The sequence below is a fragment of the Arctopsyche grandis genome, chromosome 9 (genome assembly GCF_051622035.1).
Source record: "Arctopsyche grandis isolate Sample6627 chromosome 9, ASM5162203v2, whole genome shotgun sequence".
NCBI lineage: Eukaryota > Metazoa > Arthropoda > Insecta > Trichoptera > Hydropsychidae > Arctopsyche > Arctopsyche grandis.
Genome location: NC_135363.1, coordinates 10,315,748 through 10,340,765, shown reverse-complemented (window position 1 = coordinate 10,340,765; position 25,018 = coordinate 10,315,748). Strand labels below are relative to the sequence as shown.

Below are 25,018 nucleotides of genomic sequence, written 5' to 3'. Positions count from 1 at the left end.
GCCAACGCGATTCAAGTCGTATCGTTCAGTCGGTTATGGAATTTCGTTCGTACAGTACGCGTCGCGTTTGCGATCCCTATTTTGTCAACACACTCTTGGGAACCCTTCCAACGTTAGTTCAACCCTTAAAATTCTGGAACCGAGACTATCTCAATAGCGATTTTAAATTTCAACCCAATAGTAAAATAGTTATATCGACAGTTTTATTAATTGCAATATCTTTCGTTGCTACACCCGTGTATTACTCACTGTAACGTGGAACGTCAAAATCGTGCACGTGACACATATTTCAACCAATCTACATTTTTTTTTCATACGGAATTATCTTATCAGTTTGGTTTAAGTGTGTCGTTTAAAAATTTAGTTCATGATGTCGATGTGGATTTTGAGTCACTTATTCAAATGTTAAGCGTCATTTGTATTATTGTTATTACAATGGTTTTATGTTGTATTGCATGGTTATTTTTTTTTTTTTTATTCAAATTTCATTATTTCCTTGTAGAATATTTTAATTTTTTTAGTTAGAATTTGATTGTATTTTTGATTTTATGTCTATGGATTGAATCGTGTGCCCTTGGAATTGTGACGGAAAATCCGATGTTTTATTTTTCACTGTACAGTTAGATTGATTCGATCAATATTGTATTAGGTGTAATAGAATAATTGAAACTATTTCCCTTGTATTGTTCTATTTTCATAGAATTCATTTTATTAATGGATCTTCGCTCAATTTACTTTCAACTTTTTTCTATGCCTGAAATTGCTTTATCAATTTCTTAGTATTTATTCCACAGTTGTACAAATATCCTTTGTACCATTTTTTTCGAATTTTTCAAGTCTGTAGACTTTGGTTTACTTCGAAGTGTTTTTGAATTAAGGAGGAAGTGCATCGTTTCCTTTCTATGGAGAAAGTTATTGTGGCTTCAAATGCTTACTCTAATTTACTATTCGCTAATCGATTATTGTTCTGATGACACACTTGATAGTAAATAGTACGTGTGCCAATCTTGTACGTTTTCCTTGTTTCTCAAGAGATTTGAATCGAGTGCTCTATTGTGCAAACGCTTTGTCATCGTAATTATCTGTCACTGTTTCTAAAAACTAATCAATCTTAGTCGAGCACGACTATTTCACCCACATGATTTTCAGAACAGAAATGTTCACCCACCCAAATTTTGGTTGAATGTCCCTTGATTTGAAATGATTTCATTACAATAATATCAAGTTCATTAATAAATTTGCACGCTTTCTGATTTTATTACATCTTCAATGCCACTGTCACCGCGCTTTCGTTCTAATTTCCCAATTTTCGCTTGAAGAATTGCCATTCCACCTAGTACCAATTATCTCCGATACAGGTTTTTCCACATACCAGTTTCTTTATACCTGTTCGTCCGAATGAAATCCACGTGCCAAATTTATCTATATCCAATCATACAACAAAAAACATAGAAGAGGCTTGTAAAAAAAGCAACACGATCTGTGTATTACACTAAAAATCACCTCTACTTCATCTGATGGCGTCAGTAATTCACAGCAGTAATACAAGTTGTCCTCGACTTGGCGACCCATCGCTAATTAGCAATTTCTTGTTTAGATCAGTGCTCGTGTACCTACGATGTACATATATTGAATTTTTCCATCGTTGCAAATTTCCTAAAATCATTTTCGATTTGTAAGGCTTCCATCAAATTTCCTGTTTTGTACAGTTGGCATAATTTAGTGTCACAATATGTATAAAGATCGACTCATTTTCTTTATACATATATTGTAAACAGAGATTTTTTTTCTTGAAATCGTTTTTCATATGAGTAGTTTCTGTATATGACCCACATATGTCACGTTCTTTAGAAATCTACTAGTCATCAATGCACTCTCTGTGCGACTGTTATGTTTGAAAAGGACTAGTTTTACTTAACCACACTTAATCGCCACTTGAATTGACACTACCTTTTGAAGAAATCACAAACTAACGAAAAATATTGACTTTTTTCAATTTCATTAGTATCACAGGATATTTTTAGATGCTACTGTGAAGAAACCAAATTTAATTTCGAGTCGTAGCCTTAAATACGAAGGAGCGCACACCGGTGCGCTTATGACAATGAAGTGGTTAATGAAAGGTATTATTCAGGATTCTATCTCGAAGTTGAGATGTTTGCTTGGAACATACCGTTTAGTAAACGTGTATATTTTCTTATTGTAGCGATTGAGCATTAGTTCCGAGGTCGTCGCTGAAGTGGAATTCGAACATTTGAATGTCATATCCAAAATGTGAGCACTACAATGTTCACTTTCACAAATTCTAAAAATATTCCGATCGTAGGGGGCAGATTCAATCCGTAGCTTGCAGACACGCGAATGAATGCATTAATTTGATGTTGATTTTGTGTGTTATAGTTGTTCGACGCACACTACTCATGTGTAAGGTGAATCCGTACACAGTTCAAATAAACCCTACCTCGAGTGATAAACAAAAACACTGTTAAAAAGTGGTAATCTGTGAAGATGTTCGCCACACATACCGAATTCAACACCATAGGACACCAACAACCCAAACTGATCGCGGCGATGAAGAACGGCAACGGCCTCATCGGCAATGGACTTCTGACCAATGGTCATGTCACCAATGGTCACATATCTAATGGCAACGGTCTCATCAACGGGAATGGATACCTGACCAATGGCTACAACCCCGCCAAGATTGTGCATCCGAACGGTCCAGTCAAACCACAACTGATGCCGCACAATGTAACTATCTCCACTTACTAATCAAGTTTTGTCATATTTGGTGGTGGTGGTTTATTATAAATGACTTAATATTTTTAAGTACAGTCCGTCCATACTTCTGTACATCTACGTTAGTGCGCACGTACTTGGTTACTTTCGCTTATAAAGATAAAGATAAATTATATAACCTCTTAAGGTCTGACCGCACTATACGACAACCGAGCGATCCGACACTTCACAACAGTGTGCGACAATATTAGGTAAACCAAACTTGAACGACAGCAATTCGACACTCTGCAGTAAATTATGTCAATCATTCGTTCGATACCTCGGAGCAAAATGGACGAAACAGACGCTATTATAGTATCTTTGATATACGAGGAAGAAAAACAATCGAGAAAACCCAAAAGATTATGGCTACATGCTATTTCAAAATTACGATATAAAGAAGGAGAATAATTGTTTCTCAACGACACCTTGCGTCAAAGTTGGTCGAAAAGTCAACTTTGACGCAAGGTGTCGTTCTACGTCATGCGACTGTCGCGCAGTGCGATATTTGCGAAATTACATTTGGTCGCGTATTGTTGTGAAGTGAAGGATCGTTCGGTTGTCGTATAGTGCGGTCAGACCTTTAGTGAAGTAAAAATATATATGAGAGATAGTGAGGGCCTATAATGCAAATTTTATAAGATATAATGTGAAAAAGATAAAGTTATAGGCGTTTGAACAATTAAAATCTGACAAGATCAGTGGGTGGCGGAAAGTCAAACATAATATGTGATCCTGCTGGTCAGACTTGGATATTTGTGACTCCAAATAGATTAGTTTGCCAATTTTTCTGATTTCATTGTTGAGATGGTTCCTCGATTAAGTTGGTTTAAAAACCTTCCTATCCATGATGTCACCACTATTTGAGTATGATTAATGTACAATATAATTTATGTACAAGCTAAAATTTATAGATGTCTCGTTAATTTCGAGCTTTTAGTGTCTCGTAATTCAGCGACTTATTTTTCACCATCGTATTGGCGGAATCGATTTGAATTTCTATCGTTGACCAAACCGCTCAAAATGGCAAAGTTTCAAAACGATTGGAAGAATGTAGGATATATTGTCAGACCAATGAGCGAAGTGAAATAAAGAAGAACCTTGTAATAATAAAAAAAATATAAATATACACATTGGTAGGTGTATTTATGTACTATACATACCATCTTTGCATCCTATAGAGTTCTGTCTATACTTGCAAACGATACGTTTCCCCTCAAGTGTGGATTTATTTATAGTTCTCTATTATTTTCTACTTGCTGCGTTGAATTTCAATGGGCATAACACTACATATAGTCGAACCAAACTAGCATGAGAATTATGTAAAATGTACATGCTATTGCATTCACCCCCCCCCCCCCACTCAAACTGCGATGGCCAATTACATTTCGTTTCAGTTTCGTATTACATTTTGATCAAGAAATACAACATTGTTCGTGCGTATAGCGGTCGGTGGAATTTGACTTTTATTTGTTGTTAGTTTTGAGTTCGTGTTTCGTATTTTAAAATATTTACATTAATAAAATTGTAATATAAAAATAATACGAAAGTTGTTGAAATTATTAATTTATTTATGGAATATGTACATATGTATATATTTTATAATAATGGAAATTTGTATTTTTTAGACGATTTAAGTAATTATCAACGTCATGTTATGGACAGCAAAACTTACAGTAATATTATTAAAGACCTTACATTGAATTATATTTTATTAATATTATATAGTTAAATAAGAAATAGTTTTTAAAAAAATAAAGAAATTGTTTTACAACACATTGCATGAATGCGACAGCATGCTCGGTTCTCGTAGGTCTCACCCTATGTCGAATCGTCGTATAGTGTTTGAATATTTCGGTGGTACGTTCTGGTTCAGGAAACGCTTTGAATATTTTCACGTCGCATCACTCTCTCTCTCTCTCTCCCATTTTGATTTAATCGATTTCGTGAATAATTCATGACACATGTGATGACTTCACTCCATTGTCAACCACACTTTGTACAGTAGAGTACTGAAAAATATTTGCACAATTTATGTTTTACAACGTATTCTTGATAGTGCAGTCACGAGTTCTCTAGATAGGTATATATTTAATCGCAAAATAAACTTGGTTGTCTGTATTTATTTTTTTTACTTTTTTTTTCTCAAGATCAAATGTGAGATTTCCGTTTCCAATGTTATTACTGTCATAATCGCATTTTATTACTGGCAATTTCGTCGTAATAACGCATGAATTATTATTGCTACGAAAGAATGCCTGTTTTTTATTGTTGATAAACATCCTTGTTTATAGTTAAATCTTCAATTGTTCTCGTGTAATGCAAAAAATAAATACGTAAACGTATGCTTTAATAATGTAAGTACTTGTGTACGTATTAAGGTACTGCAATGCGATTGTGGTATGTGTATAGCAAAAAATAGACATTGTATCAGCTTTACTCTGTTAGTTCCAAAAAATTAGTGCCCCTAGGCAGATTTGTTTCAGCGCCCCCCCCCCCCCGCCCCTAAAATTTTTAAACAATAAATTTCATGAAAATTCTTGAAATTTTATGTTGAAAAAAAATATATTAAGACAATAAAAAAATAAAATTTAAAATTTGTATTCAAAATACGGCACTTCTTATGTATAAAAATGAATAAAATATAAACTATGTATAACTATGAATAAATTCGGTAGTGAAGACATAAATTTATATTTAAGAATGAATTGAATAATTTTATAGTGACATTTCTTCTTTCGAATATGATTGGTTAAGATATTTAATTTCCTGAAGCAAATCATTCCCTGATATATGTATATGTATATATACATACATATGGTTCAGCGGTATTTTATCATATATAAAATACAATTCCAAATTACCACTTGTACTGACTACAGTTTGCTGTTTTACAAGTTTTATTCGTGAGTCGTTGATATTTGACAGTCAACTTCCTGCGTTCCTCGTAAATTTTATATTTTGTAATCAGTATTGTTACTTAAGAGTAGAAAAATTAAGTTGAAAGAAAGCAAATTTTTTTTTTCAATTTAATAATCTAAAAAAAATGAAAAATGTGGACGCTTTGCACCGATCTTTGTCTATGGCGCCCTAGACACTGAGAGCCGGCCCTGAGTGTCCGCCAAAAATTTGCGATTCGATTTGGAACCACTTCCACTTTTTAGATTGCTTTGATATTTGAAGTAAGCTAATATTTCCGGCATGAAACTAAAGAAGTTTAATCACTAACGAACTCATTAAAAATTACATCGGAATCCTGTGTTAGATCGAAGCGATGACGGTTAGCTATCCAAACATGGCTTTCTACCGCCCCTTCACAACTCAATTAAACAGTTGTTTTTTTTCACTTTATTTATATGATTATCAAAATGTCACATGTATGCTATCAAATGTCATTAAAACGTCATATGTATCATAAATATTTCCCCCACAAGTTTACTTGCTTTTTGTTTCTTAACTAAATATTTTATACATCTTAACCTACATTGTATGTACGTAGTACTACTGCAGCATTACTGAAACCATCTGGGCCATAAATTAATTTCGTACTACCCTATCAAAGATTAATACATACGCACAAGGTAAAGTGTTTTGGAACTGAAACGTTTTCCCTATTTATATTTCATCATTATCTCTAAGTTTATATCCAGACCTTTATAAATAGACCATAATATGGCATAGGGTGACTGGGCTGGCTGGCTCACACCAGTGGCTTAACTGGGAAAATTGGGCCTGCATGCAAATGTTAGAGAAAAGCCCACTTTAGTATTTTTGTCATTAAAATTAAATTGGCAATTAACTCACATAATTAAAATGTCGTTTTTCCTCGTCTTCAAAGTCGCTAAGTATGCAATTACATCTTTCAAAGACATTTTATTTTAACATCGTTTTTTATAGATACTTGCAGACAATTATTATTACTGTACCATTACGGAAAAGTATTGAATTTCGTGAGTAGTACAGATGGGTAAAAATTCGACACGCAATGTATTGCGTATCAAATTTGGAGCATAAAATTTTAAAGTGTTTCTTATTGGTCATATGGATAATTTTAAGAAGGCTTTCAAAATATTTGTTTGAAAAATGTCTTGTATTTTTATTTGAAAACCTTTTATTGTAGTTACGCGTCTGGCTCACACACTTTCCATGATATATTTGATATTCTTTATTGGGTTTCAATAAATTCCACTGTATGCATATGCATTATAATGGTTCATTTTAACACTGGTGTATTGTTAAATACTATGTTGCCTTGAAATCCTGCTTGAAATTTGAACTCGTCATTTATAAATAGTCTGTAATTTGACATAAGATAATTCAATTGCTCTTGCACACATTCATGATATGATATATATATATATCATATAATGAATACATCATATCATGGAAACTTTCCATGATATGATGTATTCATTATTCATTATTCTTTGGATTGTTTATTGTATTGCTAAGCTTTATTTATACAATTGTACTGAATTAAACATTTGTATGTACCGAATTAAAATTTTGTATGACATGACGGTCATTATTATATCCAGCTATGTTTGGTTTAGTATTCGTATTTTTATATGAGATTTAGTCATAACGTCTGAGGTAAATAATACAAATTTTATAAGATATAGTGTGAAAAAAAAGTTATAAGCGTTTAATTAATTAAAATCTGACAAAGCGAGAGGGTGGCGAAAAGGTAAATAAATACGGCAACTTACCATTAGACGCCAAGATTACGATTATTTTTCACCATTGTACTGGCGGATTTGATTTGAATATATATTGTTGACCAAACCGCACAAAATGGCAAAGTTCCAAAACGATAGGAAGAATGTAGGATATCAAATCCAAATGTTGTCAGACAAACGAGCGAAGGCAAATATAGAAGAGGCTTGTAATAAAAAACGGAGTGCATTTAATGAATTTCTTGATAATATTTATTCAAAAAGTACCAAAGCGTGTTGCACTTTGGTTGAAAAAGTTCTGGGGCTCTGCTACAGTGCTCTCTCGCCCCACTACACTACTGTTGATACGTGTCAAGGTCTGAGAATGTCTGGGCTGAGGACTGCTTTTTCTGTGAAGGTACAGAACCGATCGTCTCGGCAACTGGTTTGAGATGTGGTCAATTTTGTCCACGTTTCGATCTTCATGGCTTATATACTGCGTTGCATCATTAGGCAATTAAAATATGATGGTTTCAAAATACCACTGATTACTTCGTCGTATCTAACATGCCTGCGTGAGGATGTTGGGTTTGGTCAGAGTCCCTCACGCACGGATGACGATTCGTTTCCTGATTCGAATCCAACAATGCACGTTGCAGTAATCGAATTGCACATAGCATTATCTTTCGACGTAAATAACGGGCGTTTGGTTATTCGCCTGAGCGATTATTGCGTGGGTCGTTTCCTTTCGATGCACTTGAAGAGCTATTTTTGTGTGTTGTCGATGTATCTGGTTCATTAACGTGTTCTTCGAAAATGTTGAGGTGTTTAGGGTCGACGACCGGTTTCGGTCGGCCCAATTGGTTTCGAATTGGATCGCATCGTCCCTGTCAGTGTGTCGTCGACTGGTCTGCCATTGCTGATGCTGCTCCGCTCAGCTGAGGTCATCATTCCGAGTGGTGCGTTGGCCCTTCGACCAGTCGTTCCCAATCCTCAGAATTTCGCACCGGATGCATTTCATTAGTGCTGACAGTGCTCGATGATGCCATGTATGTACATATGCTTGGACAATGGGTGTATTATTGTGGGTTTCAGCTTTTGTGATTTTGCGAAACGGGCCAATGATGTATACTGTCCATTCAGTGTAGATTTTATTCAACCGACTTTGCTCGTTTTGCCAACAAGTCTGTGGGCCTCAAAAACGCCGATAGGCGTTGTATTTTGAGCATGTTCAAAGTAGAATACTACCCACTAAGCCTTTCCAGGTAGTATTGAAAAAAAAAATGCATTGGACATGGGTCGTGTAATCCGTTTCATTTATTTGTCAACGTTTATAAAGACTGGTTTACATCGGAATTTCTGAATTTATAACCATAGCAGAATTACTCGATGGATATCCCTACTAGCTGCTGAGTATTTTAGATTGTGAGCATTACATACAGTGGCGGACTGGGACTGAAATCAGTGCATGCCAGGAGTCAAAGGGGGCCCACCCAGGGTTAAAAAAAATTGTCCCCCCCCCATATAACAAAATTTTCTTCTTTCCACCACGTTAAAAATCAAGGGAAAAAAATCAATGAAATTTTCAAAAATGGGAATAAACAAATTTAGGTACAAGAAAAATGGCAAAAGCAAAATAGATCCATAAATTTCATTGTATATTTTGTTTTAACCCTTGTCCTGGGTAAATAGAATGCATCATAAAAGAATGCGGCATAAAAGCGGCTTTTTCAGCTTTTTTGGGGGGGGGGGGGGCAGGCAAAGATTGGTCAAATTGAATTTTTTTTCAAAAAATATTTTTTATATATGAATAAAAATGGAAAATATCCTTTACTTTATTGCATTATAAAATATGAAAAAAATAAGCTTATTTTTGAAAAAGTAATTATAAAAAAATATGTAAAAAGAGAAAAAAGCGCCGCAGACGAAAATTTTTTTCCACAAATCTTCACATGGTCAACATTAATCGACCATCAAACTGAGTCATCAAAAAACTATCAATAAACTTAATTTCTACCAACTGTCTTTTCACTTTATCTATGTACATACATATGTACGTAATAACAATAGATAAAGTTTTGTTTTGTTTTTCTTCAAAGCACATAGCAGCGATTATTTTATTAGTTACCCAAAAGTAACATACATAAGAAATAAACGTAGCATTCATAGATCCTTAGTATCTCATTAATCATTAAATTCAAAAAAATGTATAATACTTTCAATTAATGTCAATCGAAAATCGGGATTTTTGGGAGGGGGCCCCTATCCTATATTTCTATTTACATGGATGTGTCTAGATTAGGAATAGATTTTATATTCGGAAACTGTTTAAAATTGTGTATTTAAATCTTACTATATCATCGAAGTATAATCAAATGTTATTTTGAAAATATGAAGTAAATTTAAATCGCTGGTTGATGATGAATCGTCGTATCAAAATTGTTTTAAGCAATTCTGTTTATATTATTCACGAAAATTTGTTTATTCCCATTTTTATTTCAGTAGTTAGTTGTTACATAGGTATTGGTATATACATAATATTGACGTTGGAAATGGGCCCGGCAAAAGGGCACACGCAAATGTTGAAACTTACATTTCGAGCCTAATAATAAAAGTTAACCGATCCTTGGGCTGTTAAAGCAGGTATTAGTTGTTTGTGTATATCGTAAGAAATTTATTTTGTTGAAATACCCAAACTTTAGGTCCCAAAGTTGCAATATCCTATAAATAGTTAAAAAGTTATTTAATTTTACTGAGGGCCCATATTTTCTAACAGATAGTGGGGCCCACATGCCATCGGGCATGTTCGCTTGTATGGCCAGTCCGCCACTGATTACATATTAACAACAATGAAGAAGATAGAACTAGTTTTGGAAAAATACATTCATTAATAGAGTTCTTTTGTTTATTTTACAGTCGTGGCCATAAAAAAAGCCGCACTAGACTTTTTTACATTTTTTTTAAATTCTGTTCGGTATTGTAATCTTCAAATAATTTTTTAATGGGGGTTTGTAGATTTATCAGTAAACTTCGATTTAAGCAAAAAAAAAAAATGGAAATAGTTACTAGTTTTGTAAAAATACATTAATTTATAGACATCTTTTGCCTATTTTATATTGTTGCAAGATATATTAGAGAGTTTAAACACACCTTTACAAAACTCGAAATCGTCGTCGGTAGTTATCTTGGGTTTGTTTGGATTAGCTACAATTTTTATACCTGCTTTCTATTGAATTTCTAAAGAATTCTACTTGGAAATGTTGGCGAAATTTTCAGCGTGGCGGGCTTTTAGCAGAAAAGACATCAGCACTCAAAGAGTTGAACATGCGGTAAAAACGCAGCACCCTTAGCCCATATACATGGTACACAGTTCCAATAATCACCCCCTGGAGTGTTATCTGTGATATTTTATGCTTGATTGACAATGATCGATAAAGGTGAATCCCATATTTTTAGAAATGTAGGAGAAACTTGTCTGATGCGTATGGATATGCATACACGTGCGACCTCCTAAACAGATGCATTCTGCACGTGCAACTACACCCGAATTCGGTTTGGGGAACACCCATTCACGGTCACAGTGGGAAACCAAGGACGTGACGTCCCATATCACTATTTATGACAAATTATACTTTTTCAGTTTTGAAGAAAAAATTGAACGTTTCTTTCGTAAAGAAACGTGCGCTCGGCTCCAGCCATTTGTAGTCGAAAAGAGTATAAGTAAATGTCGTGTCTTAGTTACCATATCGTAGAAAATGAGATTATTAATGAATTATTTTATGCTTTCGAGAAAATCTTTATCTGTCATAGTAGAAAAAGATGCACATCAGTGATATATTGTTGCTTTCTTTAGAGGAAGTAAGTAAACAAATAAAAGGCAACGAATTTTGTTTGGCACAGTCCCAACAACTGGTCTGATAATAAAATTGAATAATGACATCCGAATCTTGTTGTCAGTTTTTGGAATACTTTTGAAAAATTTTATCATTTTGGATAATTTCATTATGGATTTCAAGAATGTATCACTGATTTAGATGTACATATATGTACATATGTTCCAGTCCAATTGTCCATGTACATATTAGTTTGTTCATAGACGAACCAATCTGGCCAGTTATAATTGAAGTGTATCTTCCAGTTGTAATATATCGTGACTAGTTGGAATACATTCCATCTAACCTGGTACCGACTACCTTTACAGTTGAAGTGTATTTTCAGTTGTAATATATTTTGACTATTTGGAATATATTCCGTCTAACCCACGTAAGTTGTTTCACATTCAGCCAGTAGTATGGCTCGGTAGTTAGGCTTTTGCCTAGTGCCGAGAGGTTGCCGGGTTCGATCCCGTGAGTTGACATCGATTGAAAAGAATTTATTCTGAGTAATCTGTAATGCTGTGCTGGTCAGACTTGGATATTAGTGACTCCAAGTCGATCTTTTCCTATCAGAGTTTGGCATTTTTTCTGATCTCATTGTTGAAACGGTTCCTCCATTAAATTGGCTAAAAACTCACCCTACCCACTATGTCACCACTATTTGAGTATGATTTATGTATAAAAAATTCATAGATATCTCGTAAATTTCAAGTTTTTCAGTGTCTTGTAATTCAGCGACTTATGTATGTAATAAAAATGCTGCATTGTTTGTAATTGGCCAGGAAGGCGCATTGGAGTTTACTTGTTAGGCCTTCCTGGTGTATATGTATGTAAAAATATTTGGCGAATTACATTCCAACTGGCCAAAATACATTACAACTGAAAATACACTTCAACTATAAGTTGGTACGAGGTTAGATGGAGAGGTTAGGCTTTCGTGAATACGTCACTCGACTAGTAAATTGAGTTGCAGTAAATGCAGCATTTTTATTACATAAATCACTTGTGGTGACATAGTAGGTAGGAAGGTTTTTAGCAAATTTAATCGAGGAATCGTTTCAACAATGAAATCAGAAAAATTGCCAAACTCTGATAGGAAACGATCTACCTGGAGTCACAAATATCTAAGTCTGACCAGCAGCATTACAGATATATTCAGAATAAATTCTTTTTAATCAAGGTTAACCCACGGGATCAAACCCGGAGCCTCTTGGTGCTAGGCAAAATCCCTAACACCGAGCAATGCTGCTGGCTGCTGGTGTATGAAACAAACGAAAATATGCTGTACACATTTGTTATTTTGAAATATTAGCACTATTATGTTAATACAATATGAAAACTGTGCTGAACATGTCATGCTTTAAACATTTCATACAATTCTGCGCGTACATATTGCTTATAACGGTATTCAATTATAAATTGTTTGACGTACGTATAGTTTGATAAATTTATGGCATTGTTGATTTGTTTTCGTTCGATTATGTTCTGAATCTTTTAACGATTTCGTTGGAGTTGGCTTCAAATACGTCTCGGTCATGGAGTTTATTTGAACACACATACCCTATAAGGTTAATCAATTTTATTACGTCAAGGCAACTTAGGTGTAATTAGCCATTAAGTATATTGAGATTGCCTCGATTGAGATAAGCTGCATGTATGTATACGTACATAATTTCGTAGCTTGCAAAATCTTTTTTGTTAATTTTTATCGACGGATCTTTGGAACGTTTATAATCGTTATTGAAAATCTATTAATATTGAGACCGGTTAGAAGTCTAAATGCTCGGCAACGATGGTGAATTTTTTTATGTTCAATGTCAATACACCCACTTGTCAAACATGCATTATGACTTTTGAACGTTTGCGAAATCCTACATATGTACATATACGAAGAATGACTTCAACTGAATCATCTAAATTGCATAACATAATAGGTCTATCAATAGATCTTTAAATGCATCGGAGCATTCACCTTACCGTGCTTCGTGTATCAGCACATGTATTCAATATCGCTCATTTCGTTATCAGATTTGATTTTTTTATCATTTCATTCAACATTAGATGCTTTTATTCGTGCGTGCGATTTTTTTCGCAACCTCGAATAATTTAAATATGTTATATGAAGGTTATAAAATCGGAAGTGAGCGTATCTAGTATTATTTTGAGTGCACTATTTAAATAAGTAAAACAAGCTATTGAATAATCGAATGCTGAGTTTTAGTCGGAATTTTTTGATGTCAATGATTCATCGGAGTTAATGCAACGTTGAATTTTTCTCTTTTGTGAAAATATTTACATGATGTCTGGCATTTTTGACATAAATGTTATCTTTGGTGTTTCGCAAATCTGAATTGTTTTATTAGTGTCAAGTTTTTTTGCAGTAATCGCTTGAAAAGTTCAGCGTATACTGAATGAAATTTTCAAATATGATGATTAAACTGTCGGATTGGCTCTGGTCTTTGCACTGAAGTTAAAATTCAATATCAGTTTGGATGTTTTTTAGTTACCGATTGGTTGTTCAGCTTTTATAAACATTACGCAATGTTATTGAAATAAATTTTTCATATCAATGCTCGTTGCCAGCTCAACATGTAATAAAAAAAATCACTATGTCTCGACTGAGGTTATCAGATACTAATAATAATAAGTAAACTATGAGCAACATTTTATCATGGCACTTTGACCCAATATCGGGCCATTCCTGCCAGCCATCCATCTCCCTTATTTTTGTCAGAACTTCGACGGACGTCTGAAGTTTTCCTGTACGGATGTGTACAAACATGTTCTTTTCCATGGAAGTGCACTTCGAGGTCAGGTTCGATTGCATTTAAATAATTGAAATGAAAGTGGCGTGATCGCGTGACTTTCTTTATCTCAATTTTGTTTGTATATATGTTGGTCACCAGTTTTAGAATCACCTTTTTTTGACCTCTGGGAATTATCAATCGCATACGTTAAAACTCAAGTCAGTACATCGTCACTTAAGATTTTTAATTGCCGCTTAGATAGTTCGTCTTCATTATCTTGTCTGATTCCAATGAGTATTCACCATGAACGGCGAAGCGCTTCTGTCTCTATACAAAGTAGTTATATTATACATATTCTAATTTTTATTGTGTTCATTTTATTCAGTTTTTGTATTTTATTCTTTCAGTCGATTTGCTGCGAAGCTCCGTTTTCAAATGAACCGGCTGCTTTGGAAGAGGCGTCCAGGGTTGACTATAGCATACGTATAACACGGGCTGAAGCTGAAGCGGGCACGGCACCTCGTAGAATACGAGTATACGCAGATGGCATATATGATCTGTTTCATCAAGGACACGCTCGTCAGCTTATGCAAGCGAAGAGTCTATTTCCTAATGTATATCTTATTGTCGGAGGTGAGTTTTTCAATTGAACTTATTAATATTGCATGTACCGAGTGATTCTAATTCATACATTCATATGGCTACTGGTTTTTTTTTTCCACTGTTTTAGTTTGCAGTGATGCGTTGACACATAGTAAAAAAGGACGAACTGTCATGACGGATGATGAGAGATATGAGGCTGTACGACATTGTAGATATGTGGATGAGGTAATTATTAAACAAATATTAAACCATAACCTCACTGTGTTGTGTTATTAAATATTGAATTGGCGTTATATCTGATTTCTCTTTTCAAGGTTATCAGAGACGCTCCTTGGGAGTTGAATGATGAATTTATTACGGAAAATAAAATAGACTTTGTCGCTCACGATGATTATCCGTACATGACAGAGGATGGACACGACGCTTACGGTGCTCTGAAGGCCAAAGGCATGTTCGTCGCCACTCAAAGAACAGAAGGTTCGGTCAATACACCCAATGCCTATGGATTATAGAAAATAGTTTTCAGTTTTGATTATTTTCATATCTATGCCATTTTATAGGTGTTTCAACATCAGACATCGTTGCCAGAATCGTACGGGATTATGATATTTATGTAAGAAGAAATCTTGCAAGAGGTTATTCGGCGAAGGAACTCAACGTGTCTTTCTTATCAGAAAAGAAATTCCGGTTACAAAATAAAATGGATGAATTAAAAGACAAAGGGAAAAAGGTCATGACTAATATCGGCGAAAAAAAAGGAGACGTTATGACCAAATGGGAAGAAAAATCCAGAGATTTTATAGAAGCGTTTTTACTTATGTTTGGAAGGGAAGGTAGACTGGTATGTATATTGATATTTTACAAGCCTCATATCAAGTTGCTTTTTACATATATAAAACAAATGATCTTGTATAATTTATTTTAATTGTATTTTTTTTTTGTTTCTAGTCGAATATTTGGAACGAATCAAAAGGGCGTTTGATGCAAGCTTTAAGTCCTCCGGGCAGTCCTGGAGGTAGTGAAGATGGAGATAGGAGTGGAGGCTCACCGCCACCGCGAAAATCACGCCGAGTAGAATCATCATCGCCTAAAAGTGGAGGTGGCTACGATTACCATCATCTTATTGTGCACCGATTAAGCTTTCAGTCGATCATATACTTATTCAGACTTTTGTAATACACCAGGTGCGGGTAGTCCGAATGCAGCTTCAGGTACACGATGGAGAAAGGGTTCAGTTCCGCGTGCCTCGAGACGCCGCTGCATATCCGAAGAAGATTTCTCCGACGAGAATAGTGACGACGAAGGCTCTCCGAACCCCGGAAAGTTCAAGTAGTGGTGTTGTATCAGCGTGAATTTCCAGTAATGTGAAAGTGATCGTGAACAATAATGGGGGAATCGAATTATTATATAAATAGACTTGTGCTTTATCGTATTAAAGTGGGGAACGTTTGGGAGATTCATATACTCTGATACGACAAAATCGAACGAGGACAATATTGTACTGTATAGAATTAATTGTTGTTCGCAACGACTTCTTGGTGGATTTGATATTGTTAACAAACAAGGCTCAAATATGACGATTGAGTGCAAACGTAGTTAAATAACTAATTAATTTGTCCAAATAATTAAAAAAACGAATGATAATCGTGAAATACAATTTTAATTGAATTTTTTTCGTAACATTCCTGCTATTATTTCAATTCTCTTGCAATCTTTTGATCGAATCTAAAACATTTGATCAACTAGTGATTAACAATTATAAAAACATAAATATTTTCTTCATACATAATAACAATGCATCACTATATATTTATCAATTTATGAAAGTCTTCTCGTAGTCGTGAAGTCGTTCACATTAGTTCCTATTATTTAATTCTTATTGATGTAATAAATTAATATTCATTTTCGAACAATGTAAAACTTTGCGCAAGCAATCTATAGCGGATAAACAAACGATTAAATGCGGAACTTACATCGCTTGAATTACATATTATAACGTAAATCCGCAGATCTGCTCCAACGGTTGCTGTTTTAACTACACCAACACTTTTGCATGCGTTTTAATTATATTATCAGCCTTGTTTTCTGTGATGAACCTAATCTGCATATGTATTGGAATATTTGCTTTTGTATATTCATATAACTGTTATTTATAATAATCATACATACATGTATTTTTATAACAAATTATATGTATACATATAACACCCTATGAAATTTGTATTATTACCGATTCATTTATATATTAAAACTATAGAGAAGAAAAACGCTCAGAAAATAAATCCCTTAAAATATTTTGTAACATTTAGAATCTACCTCGTATAGTTTGTATTATAGATGTGCAGCTTATTTTCGTTGTAAATGTTAAAATCTCCAACCATTATATTTACGTATTTGAAGCTTAAATAGTGATCGCTCATGTACTGCAGTACGCATAAAAATTTTACACTTTAAACAAAAATTGTGTATAATTGTATGTATATATTCAATGTATGTGTTACATCTTTACTTTATTTTATTTTTGAATGAATAACGTATCTATGTCGTCCCTTATATATGCAATATACATACCCATTTGAATATTTTTAATTTTCCAAATTGTATAAAATAATCTTGTATGCATTTTGTTCTGGAATCTTCGAACTACTGTGTGTGAATATTTTGCTATTAAAACAATACCTATTAATATTGCATCGCGTAAATCTTAACTAATGGGATAGTATGTATTATATATTGGAGAATCTTAAATTAGATCAGTTGCATGCTATTTTTGAATTCATGAATTGCTTACATACTGTGAAAGAAGAATATGATTGTTATTATTTATTTAATTTAATGATAATTTATATTATCACATTTGTATTCTGATTTTGAGGAGGTGAACTTTTGTATGGATATGTAAATAAAAAGTTTTTGTAGCATAATCATGTTTAAAGTTTATCAATTTTATTCATATCTCATTATCATAGTGCGATTTTTTAAATATAATATTTGGAAGACGAAGTTTCGCTCTATTAAGGGGTCGAAAATATGCAAAATATTTAATTAATTTATCTTAAATTCTTCACATTCTGTCTCTGATAACTAGGCTGAAAATAGTTATTAGGGAAATCTCAAATAAAAATACGTGTTCTAATAATAGTGCTGAAAGAAAAAGAGAAAAAAAGGCTTTCTAAGAAATTAACAATAGTCAAAACGCCCCAAAAGCATTTTGCCCTCATTTTACTTAACCCTTTGAATGCTGACCAACGCCGATAGGCGTATTTTGAGGATGTACAAAGTAAACAAGAATACTACCCGCTAAGCCTTTTCCAGGTAGCATTGAAAACGGGTCGTGTAATCTGTGTCATTTATTTGTCAACGTTTATAAAGACTGGTTTACACCGGAATTTCTGAATTTATAACCATTACAGAATTTCCCGATGGAAATCCGTAGCTGCTGAGTATTTTAGATTGTGGCTTAGCATTTAGATTGTGAGCATTACATTTTAACAACAATGAAGAATATGGAACTAGTTTTGGAAAAATGCATTCATTAATAGACTTGCTTATTTTATATTGTTGCAAGAGTCTAAACACACATTAACAAAACTCGAAATCCTCAGCGGTAGTTATCTAGGGTATTGATTTAGGGTTTGTTTGGATTAGCCACAATTTTTATACCTGCTTTCTATTGGATTTCAAAATAATTCTAGTTGGAAATCTTTTCAAAATTTTCAGCGTGGCAGGCTTTCAACAGAAAAGACGCCAGCACTTAAAGGGTCAAATAAATTTATATATTCCCATGATGCCACTAAAGGTTGCCCCTGAGCGACATCTACGGTTTTAAACTTGTACATTGTATATCAGTAGCGTCGCTAGGCCCGTGCGGGTAACACCAAATTATTCAAATTGAAAAACGCTATTTCGATATATTCGTTGTATGACACGCCTTATTGCAATTTCTGCATATATACGGCTTTCTATATTTATACAGCTACCCCGAAATCCGCCTGGTGCAGCTATATATGTATATCATTAAATATGAGCCATAATTGGCTTTTGTTCGAATTTCTGAGAAATCGGTACTTAATGTACTTAAAGGTAAGAAGGTTAACTGATTCAGTCAGACGGAGACGCAATCCAGAAACAACGTATGAACTTAGCTTCTCTTTTGGCGGTTCTATCTCGTAAGTCATAACAATTAACAAATATTAATAATTTACATAAATGTATATTTTTTTTAATATGAAGTATCGTTACTTTTCATTACAAATTAATACTTTTTGGCTCATTTGCGTGAACTTTTTTAAACTATTTTACTTAAAGTATGTCTTAAAGATTTCCGGGGGTGTTTTATAAAGTTTGGGGGACACTATTGTTTTACCGCACCAGGTGACATGATCCCTATCGACGCCACTGTATATATAAATTTGAAATTATATTCAAATAGTGGGTAGGTTGGTTGCCAATTTGATGAGGATTCGTTTTAACAATGAAATCATACAAATTGGCACACTCAGATAGGAAACAATCGACTTCACTAATATCAAAGTCTGTTTTGGACCGGAGTCTCCGGGTTTCAGCTATATAGTTGTATCCGGGCTCCGGGATTGAGTATCATTTCTCTGGGTGTGTAATAAATCCCCCAAAAAGTTGAGATATTTTCCAGTAATTAATCTTAAAAACTAAAATGTATAATTATACCAAGATTTTTTAATACGTAAATGTAGAATTGGATGCCATTGATGTATAATACACTAGATGGGCCCAGACGTGTTATTTTGGTCGGAGATCTTGTCTTCACTAACTGAGGGGTGCGGGGGGTTTAACTACCGGGGAAGTTGGGTTTTTTTCCCTACGACGCAGCGGTACCTACCTACCTACTAAGAGAAACTGCATGCGCCAAAAGGGAGACAAGTATAACACGTGAGGGCGGATCTAGTATATTCTAGATCTATGTTGGATGCCGATAAATTGTATGGTGATATACAATTTATCGGCATGACGGCATCCAAAAATATCGTTCCTTTCAAACAATATTTTTATCATAATCTACGGTTGAGACCTGAGCTGAGGTGGCAACCCTATTTCCAATCGAGGTCAATCCAGAGGTTGAACCCGGGAACCTGTCGATGGTTAGCGCTATCATCATTCACTGATAATAAATCAGGGAAAAAAATATGTGATAAGAATAAGAAATTTTAAAAACTACGAGTTCTCTTTATAAAATTTAACTTGTGGAATACTTAAAAATGATTTAACTAATATTTAAATTTAAAAATAAATTTATGTGACTTGTTTTAACAATTATTTAAAGGAAAGGAGGGGGGGGGGGGGGAATCACTAAAAAAAACATTATTCTTTAAGGGTCCATTTTATAAAATAAATGTGCATTTAAAATAATTCTGTACATTACAAAAAAATTGTGTGCATTTATTTCTAAATGATGGATACAAATTGTATTAGAAATTTTGCTTTGATCATTGAAAAAAATATTTGCCACTTAAAAAGCGGATGTTTGCTACTTAAATGTGTATTACATACAATGACCAAAATACGAACCGACAACGACCAACGCTTCTCTCTACTGGATTTCTTATTTTTTTACTCTTCGGCTTGCGACCTTTGCAACCTACAATCTTGGCTTCGACTCTACGACCTGACATCAACATTCATATTCATACGTAAACAAAGGTGACAGTTGTCAATAGCTTTTTGTATCTATTCTAATGCTAAAATCTATTTTTTCGAATGATTGTTTTTATATTTTTTAATGGTCACTTTATAATGCCAAAACATTTATTCACAATATTGTTTAATGCACCGAAAATAATGCAAATTTTTAATGCACAAACATTTTTTTTTAGATACAAAGTATTTTTCTCAATGTACAGTTAAATCGTACCCATGCTTTAAGTTGATCAGTATTGAATTAGTTGGTAATGTTCTTTCAATGGTATGTGGTACCTTTTCATATATTAGTCATTTACTTTTAAACTAGTGTATTTATTATCATATTGGAAAATATTTCACCCAGTAATAAAACAAATTGAATAAGCGAATAAAATAAGATTTATTTACAATTATAGATAAATAATAATAATCTTACAACACTAATATCACTGCATACAATAATAAAATTATACATGCACTTAATATAAAATATGTAAATTCATTCGAATAAGATAAATCAAATTAATTGATACATTTTAATTTAACTTTGAACAAGGAAGCCAAGTGGCTTAGATTCGAACGTGTTATCACTCGTCGGGAAACCGGTGTTCGACCTGAAAAACCAAAGCAATACGTGTTAGTTTCATTTGCAAAACATTGGCAAACGCCGAGACCGCCATATATCGAACATTTCGAAATGGCCGCATCTCGACGATCCTGAAAAAAGGTATGTTTATGAATTATTATTAAAAAAGGTTGTTTTTTTTTTTTTCGCCGACGATAACCTGTAACAAACAAAAACATTATTAATGACTTTTTAATAAATGACGATTAAGAGTTATATAGAAATGTTGGAGGCAAAACTCATTCTCGAAGTACCATTCAAAACGACCTTTCGAACATCAACATCGACACATGCAAAAAATAAATGGAGTGATATTGAATGAAACGCATCAATTTATATCAAAATATATTTATTAAAAGTGTCGTTTTTTTTTTCTTTTTGAAATTAACAAAAAATATACATGTATCATAAATGTGTTTCGCCATCTCACATTTGCGTCAAATGATTACTTTCTCTTTCGCACGCGCACTTATATATATTTCACAAATTAAAATCACTGACTCTGTAACTGAATGTGACTTATTCGCAACTTAAAATGTTCATATTCAAGTGAAAACCATTGTCTATGAATTGTACTGTTATTGTGAAAACTCGGAACCAGATCACGAACTATTGAATGAGTGTTATTGTCCTCCGAAACTTTGTTTTAAATTTTTAACAGAACACAACCAATTATTTAAAAATAGTTAATACACAATTTCAAGATGATAAAACTTAAAGTCTTATGCAAGAGTTCGATTCATTAAATAATGTACGCCATTAGGCAACGAGATATATCAGGGTTGTTATGCGTCGTTCGACCATAATTATCCAAACGATCCATTTGAGTCAACTCGGGTGGTTCTGAAAAACAAGGTACACAAAATATAACCACCTGGATTCATATGAAACTTCAGCATATCGAAGAATGTTGGATCATTTTGATTCTAATACATTTTTAGATGAGACGAATTTGATTGAAAGTTATATATGGATATACATTATACATTAATAAAAAAAAATGATTTTTTGAAATTACATATAAACATACATATACTCCACATCAATACAACATTAATATGATACAATATATTAATATGATACATATGTTGACTTATCACGAAAATTATATAAATTAAAAGTAAAAACTTAACAAACTCCTGAATGAAAACTTTTCGAATTATGATTTTTAAAAAGTAAACATTTTGTAATTCGATTATTCATTTAATTTGACTACTTCTAGTAATATAATTTGTTATTTCAATTATTTTTAAAGTATTTGATTTCTTAAATGGAAAATTATAGAGTATTTTCTTATTATATGAACCGTTTCATTCTAAAAACCGATATCTTTTCACTATAATGGAAAATCTGATTTTTATGTTATTTACTTTATTTGAACACTTTTGTTTTTCATTCCAAATTTTCATTTCAAATCAAATTGACAAAAAAAAGGAGTCAATTTGAAATGAAAAAGGGTCAATTTGGAATGAAAAACCTATATTTTGTCAATAAATGATGCTTAATTATTCGATTGAATAAATTTAATAAAAAAAAAAAAAAACAACATAAAAATTGTTTTTTACCATAGGAAGAAAATGTATTTTTATATCAGTTTTTTTAAATGGATTATTATATTGAATATCATACATTAAAAATAATAAAAATACCAGATTTAATTTTTCATTTTTACATTTTATAAAAAAAAACTTAATAGAAATTTAGGTGCAAAATCTTAATACAAAATAATGAACTATTTTTATGATACAATATTTTTTTTATGAATTAAAATGCATCACTAACATTATTTGATAAATTATTTAAAATATAAGATGAACGATTCATGATGATTTCACCATGCGGACATTTGAGCGTGTGGGTATTTCGCCATGTGACCTCATCACTAAGCAAAAATGTTTTACGGTGAAAAGGTCACACGTTGAAATGTCCTACAGTGAATAGGTCACACGTTGAAACGTCCACAGTGAAATTTCCCGATACGAAGATGAACCTACATATATATATTTGTAGGGATTTCGATGTAAATAATCATCGAAAATGAATTAAATTTTAAGTATGCAAAATTCTGGGTTGAATTATTTAAAAATATACACGATTAAAGGCAGAACTGATAATTGGAAAGCTAAGAATTCTCCGGTGGGTCGCACCATGATTAAATCCATAAGTAAAACATACAAAACAGCCCACTTTTGACTATGACCCACCTGCAAATTTATATATATATATATACACATATATATATTCGTGGCTCAGCCAATAACAGCCTACGTATAATGTATCAAAAATATAACCAATTCAGTTACAAGCACATAAAAAAAAAAACCACTACTATGAAAAATGATTCATTTTATAAAGGAGCTTCATTCCTGCAGTAAGTACTACAACCAAATATGCCATTGTGAAAAATAGCGTATTAATTCATTGAAGACTCCAGCATCGTTGAGCGCTCAGAGCTCAGTCACTTCGACAGCGCCGTGCTCGACCGAACACGTAACATTTAGTATGCGATATCCTCATTTGGTTATGGGTTATGGGTTATGGGGTAATGGGGTTATGTGGGTGAGTTTGGGGGCTTCTTACCGTGTCTGTGAGTGCGGAGCCGTTTCTGTTGCTGGTGAATGGGAGTGGCCGCAGCCCGTTTGCGAGCCTCGTTTTGGATATGGTTATGGTTATAGTTATGGCTCTGGATCCAACGGGTCTCTCCCCACTCGGTCTCCATGTGGAGTTCGCCGATGTGCTGCGGCGCGTGCGAGTAGTTGGAGTTGGAGTTGGAGCACGAGGGCACCGGATTCGGGACCTGGAAGGGAGCTGGAAGAGAGGTGAAGTTGAAGGTGGGTGTGGGTGTGGGTGTGGGTGTGGGTGTGGGTGTGGACGTGGGTGGGGGGGGCAGGGGCGCGGGCGCGGGCGCAGGCGTCGGGGCCCACCCGTAGTATCCCGCGGCTGAAGCCGAGACGGCCGCCCCACCAGACCAAGCCACGCAGCTGGACATCTTCGGTTTTCTGGTTTTGACCTGGATCTACAACTGTACAAGAACAATGGAAAGCTCGGTGCTAGTGTCGATGACAGCACGAAAGGCTTTGGCGATCCGGTTGCAGTGCCGCCACACACGCGTATCTCTCGGTATCGCTGGTTTATAATTTTATTTTAGTCTGTATGAAGGGCCGCTCTAAGGTGTGATCTGAGGATGCAAAACACCCGGGTGCCAAAATCTACGAAAAAAAAAAATTATAAAAAATATATCGACAAGTTCCGGAGGACTGGATACCAGCGCCTTGTCCATACAAACGTATTAAGGTCTGTTCATACTTAACAGCACTGCACGGCTTCAGCACTGCACGACTCCGTTTCAAATATGTCATTTTATTACATTTCTATTCATATCTACCTACACGTCGCGGTCACGTCACGTTCACAGCACTTTGGCGGAGTGCAAGGCAAAATCGGCTTACTTATACATTACAGGCCATGACGATACGGCGCAATATTGCTTACGTCGTATTGTCGAGTACTTATAATATGAATGCATACACGTGCATTCGTAGCTAAACATCAGAATACAAGTCAGCAAAAATGTTTCGGCGTTTATCGAACGAAAAATTATGTATAATCGCGTTGTTGTTGGAAGAAGAAGCTCAAGAAGGCAATAAAAAAGCACGGAGGCGTTTTGATATGCATCCCATATTAAAAAATAGAAAAACCGAAGGAGAGTTTTGGACACTTTAAGGTCTGTTCATACCTAGTCAGCACGTACCGACTTCAGCAGGTATCCGGCCGTACGAAAAGTATTCTTTGGTACATTTTGTATGGGTATATTCATACCAACCGTCACGTTTACGCCACGGCAGGCTTACAGCAGTACCCGACATTTCCTGTTCATACCTTACAGCAACATCCGTCAACGTACCGTATCCGTTTTTTGGCCATCGTGGAAATATACACGTGAATTACGTGCCATGAGCCTGCCGCTTCGCTGTTTTGGACCAATTATCGATAGTGACAGTTGACAGCTGTTCAATCTTTCGACATGGTTTTGGCGCAAATATTTAAAAAATATTTAAAAAAATTATTAACGGAAATATT

The 25,018-nt window shown here is 34.1% G+C and overlaps 2 protein-coding genes across 5 annotated transcripts in view; one reads left to right on the top strand and one right to left on the bottom strand.

Moving 5' to 3' along the window:
* The window catches only part of LOC143916351 (choline-phosphate cytidylyltransferase A-like), a 30,428-nt gene extending 12,624 nt beyond the window's left edge, over positions 1 to 17,804 (top strand). Inside the window, exons 1-8 of one of the 3 annotated variants that reach the window (XM_077437400.1) lie at positions 9 to 112; positions 2,401 to 2,751; positions 14,463 to 14,688; positions 14,786 to 14,883; positions 14,973 to 15,135; positions 15,219 to 15,499; positions 15,607 to 15,757; positions 15,843 to 17,804. In XM_077437400.1, the coding sequence (XP_077293526.1) occupies positions 2,509 to 2,751; positions 14,463 to 14,688; positions 14,786 to 14,883; positions 14,973 to 15,135; positions 15,219 to 15,499; positions 15,607 to 15,757; positions 15,843 to 15,991 (1,311 nt within the window). In that variant the 5' untranslated portion in view covers positions 9 to 112; positions 2,401 to 2,508 and the 3' untranslated portion in view covers positions 15,992 to 17,804. Of the gene's footprint in view, positions 1 to 8; positions 113 to 2,400; positions 2,752 to 14,462; positions 14,689 to 14,785; positions 14,884 to 14,972; positions 15,136 to 15,218; positions 15,500 to 15,606; positions 15,758 to 15,842 lie in introns of those variants that run through there. The other 2 variants (XM_077437402.1, XM_077437403.1) reach the window with 2 other exon arrangements.
* Positions 17,805 to 20,694: 2,890 nt separating this feature from the next.
* On the bottom strand, positions 20,695 to 24,037 carry LOC143916301 (uncharacterized). Of its 2 annotated transcripts, none has more exons than XM_077437325.1 (2): positions 23,519 to 24,037; positions 20,695 to 21,781 (listed from the first exon to the last, which is right to left on the bottom strand). In XM_077437325.1, the coding sequence occupies exons 1-2, from the start codon at positions 23,925 to 23,927 to the stop codon at positions 21,681 to 21,683; spliced, it is 510 nt and encodes a 169-aa protein (XP_077293451.1). In that variant the 5' UTR covers positions 23,928 to 24,037; the 3' UTR covers positions 20,695 to 21,680. The 2 variants fall into 2 exon arrangements, with proteins under 2 accessions (XP_077293451.1, XP_077293452.1); XM_077437326.1 differs by having other exon boundaries at positions 20,695 to 20,927.
* Positions 24,038 to 25,018: the final 981 nt, after the last annotated feature.

Excerpts from the sequence above, each read along its gene's own strand:
- LOC143916301 (XM_077437325.1), bottom strand. The coding sequence starts at position 23,927 with ATGTCCAGCTGCGTGGCTTGGTCTGGTGGGGCGGCCGTCTCGGCTTCA. Across the intron at positions 21,782-23,518 it reads GCTCCGCACTCACAGACACG|AACCACCCGAGTTGACTCAA; the intron begins GTAAGAAGCCCC and ends CTTGTTTTTCAG.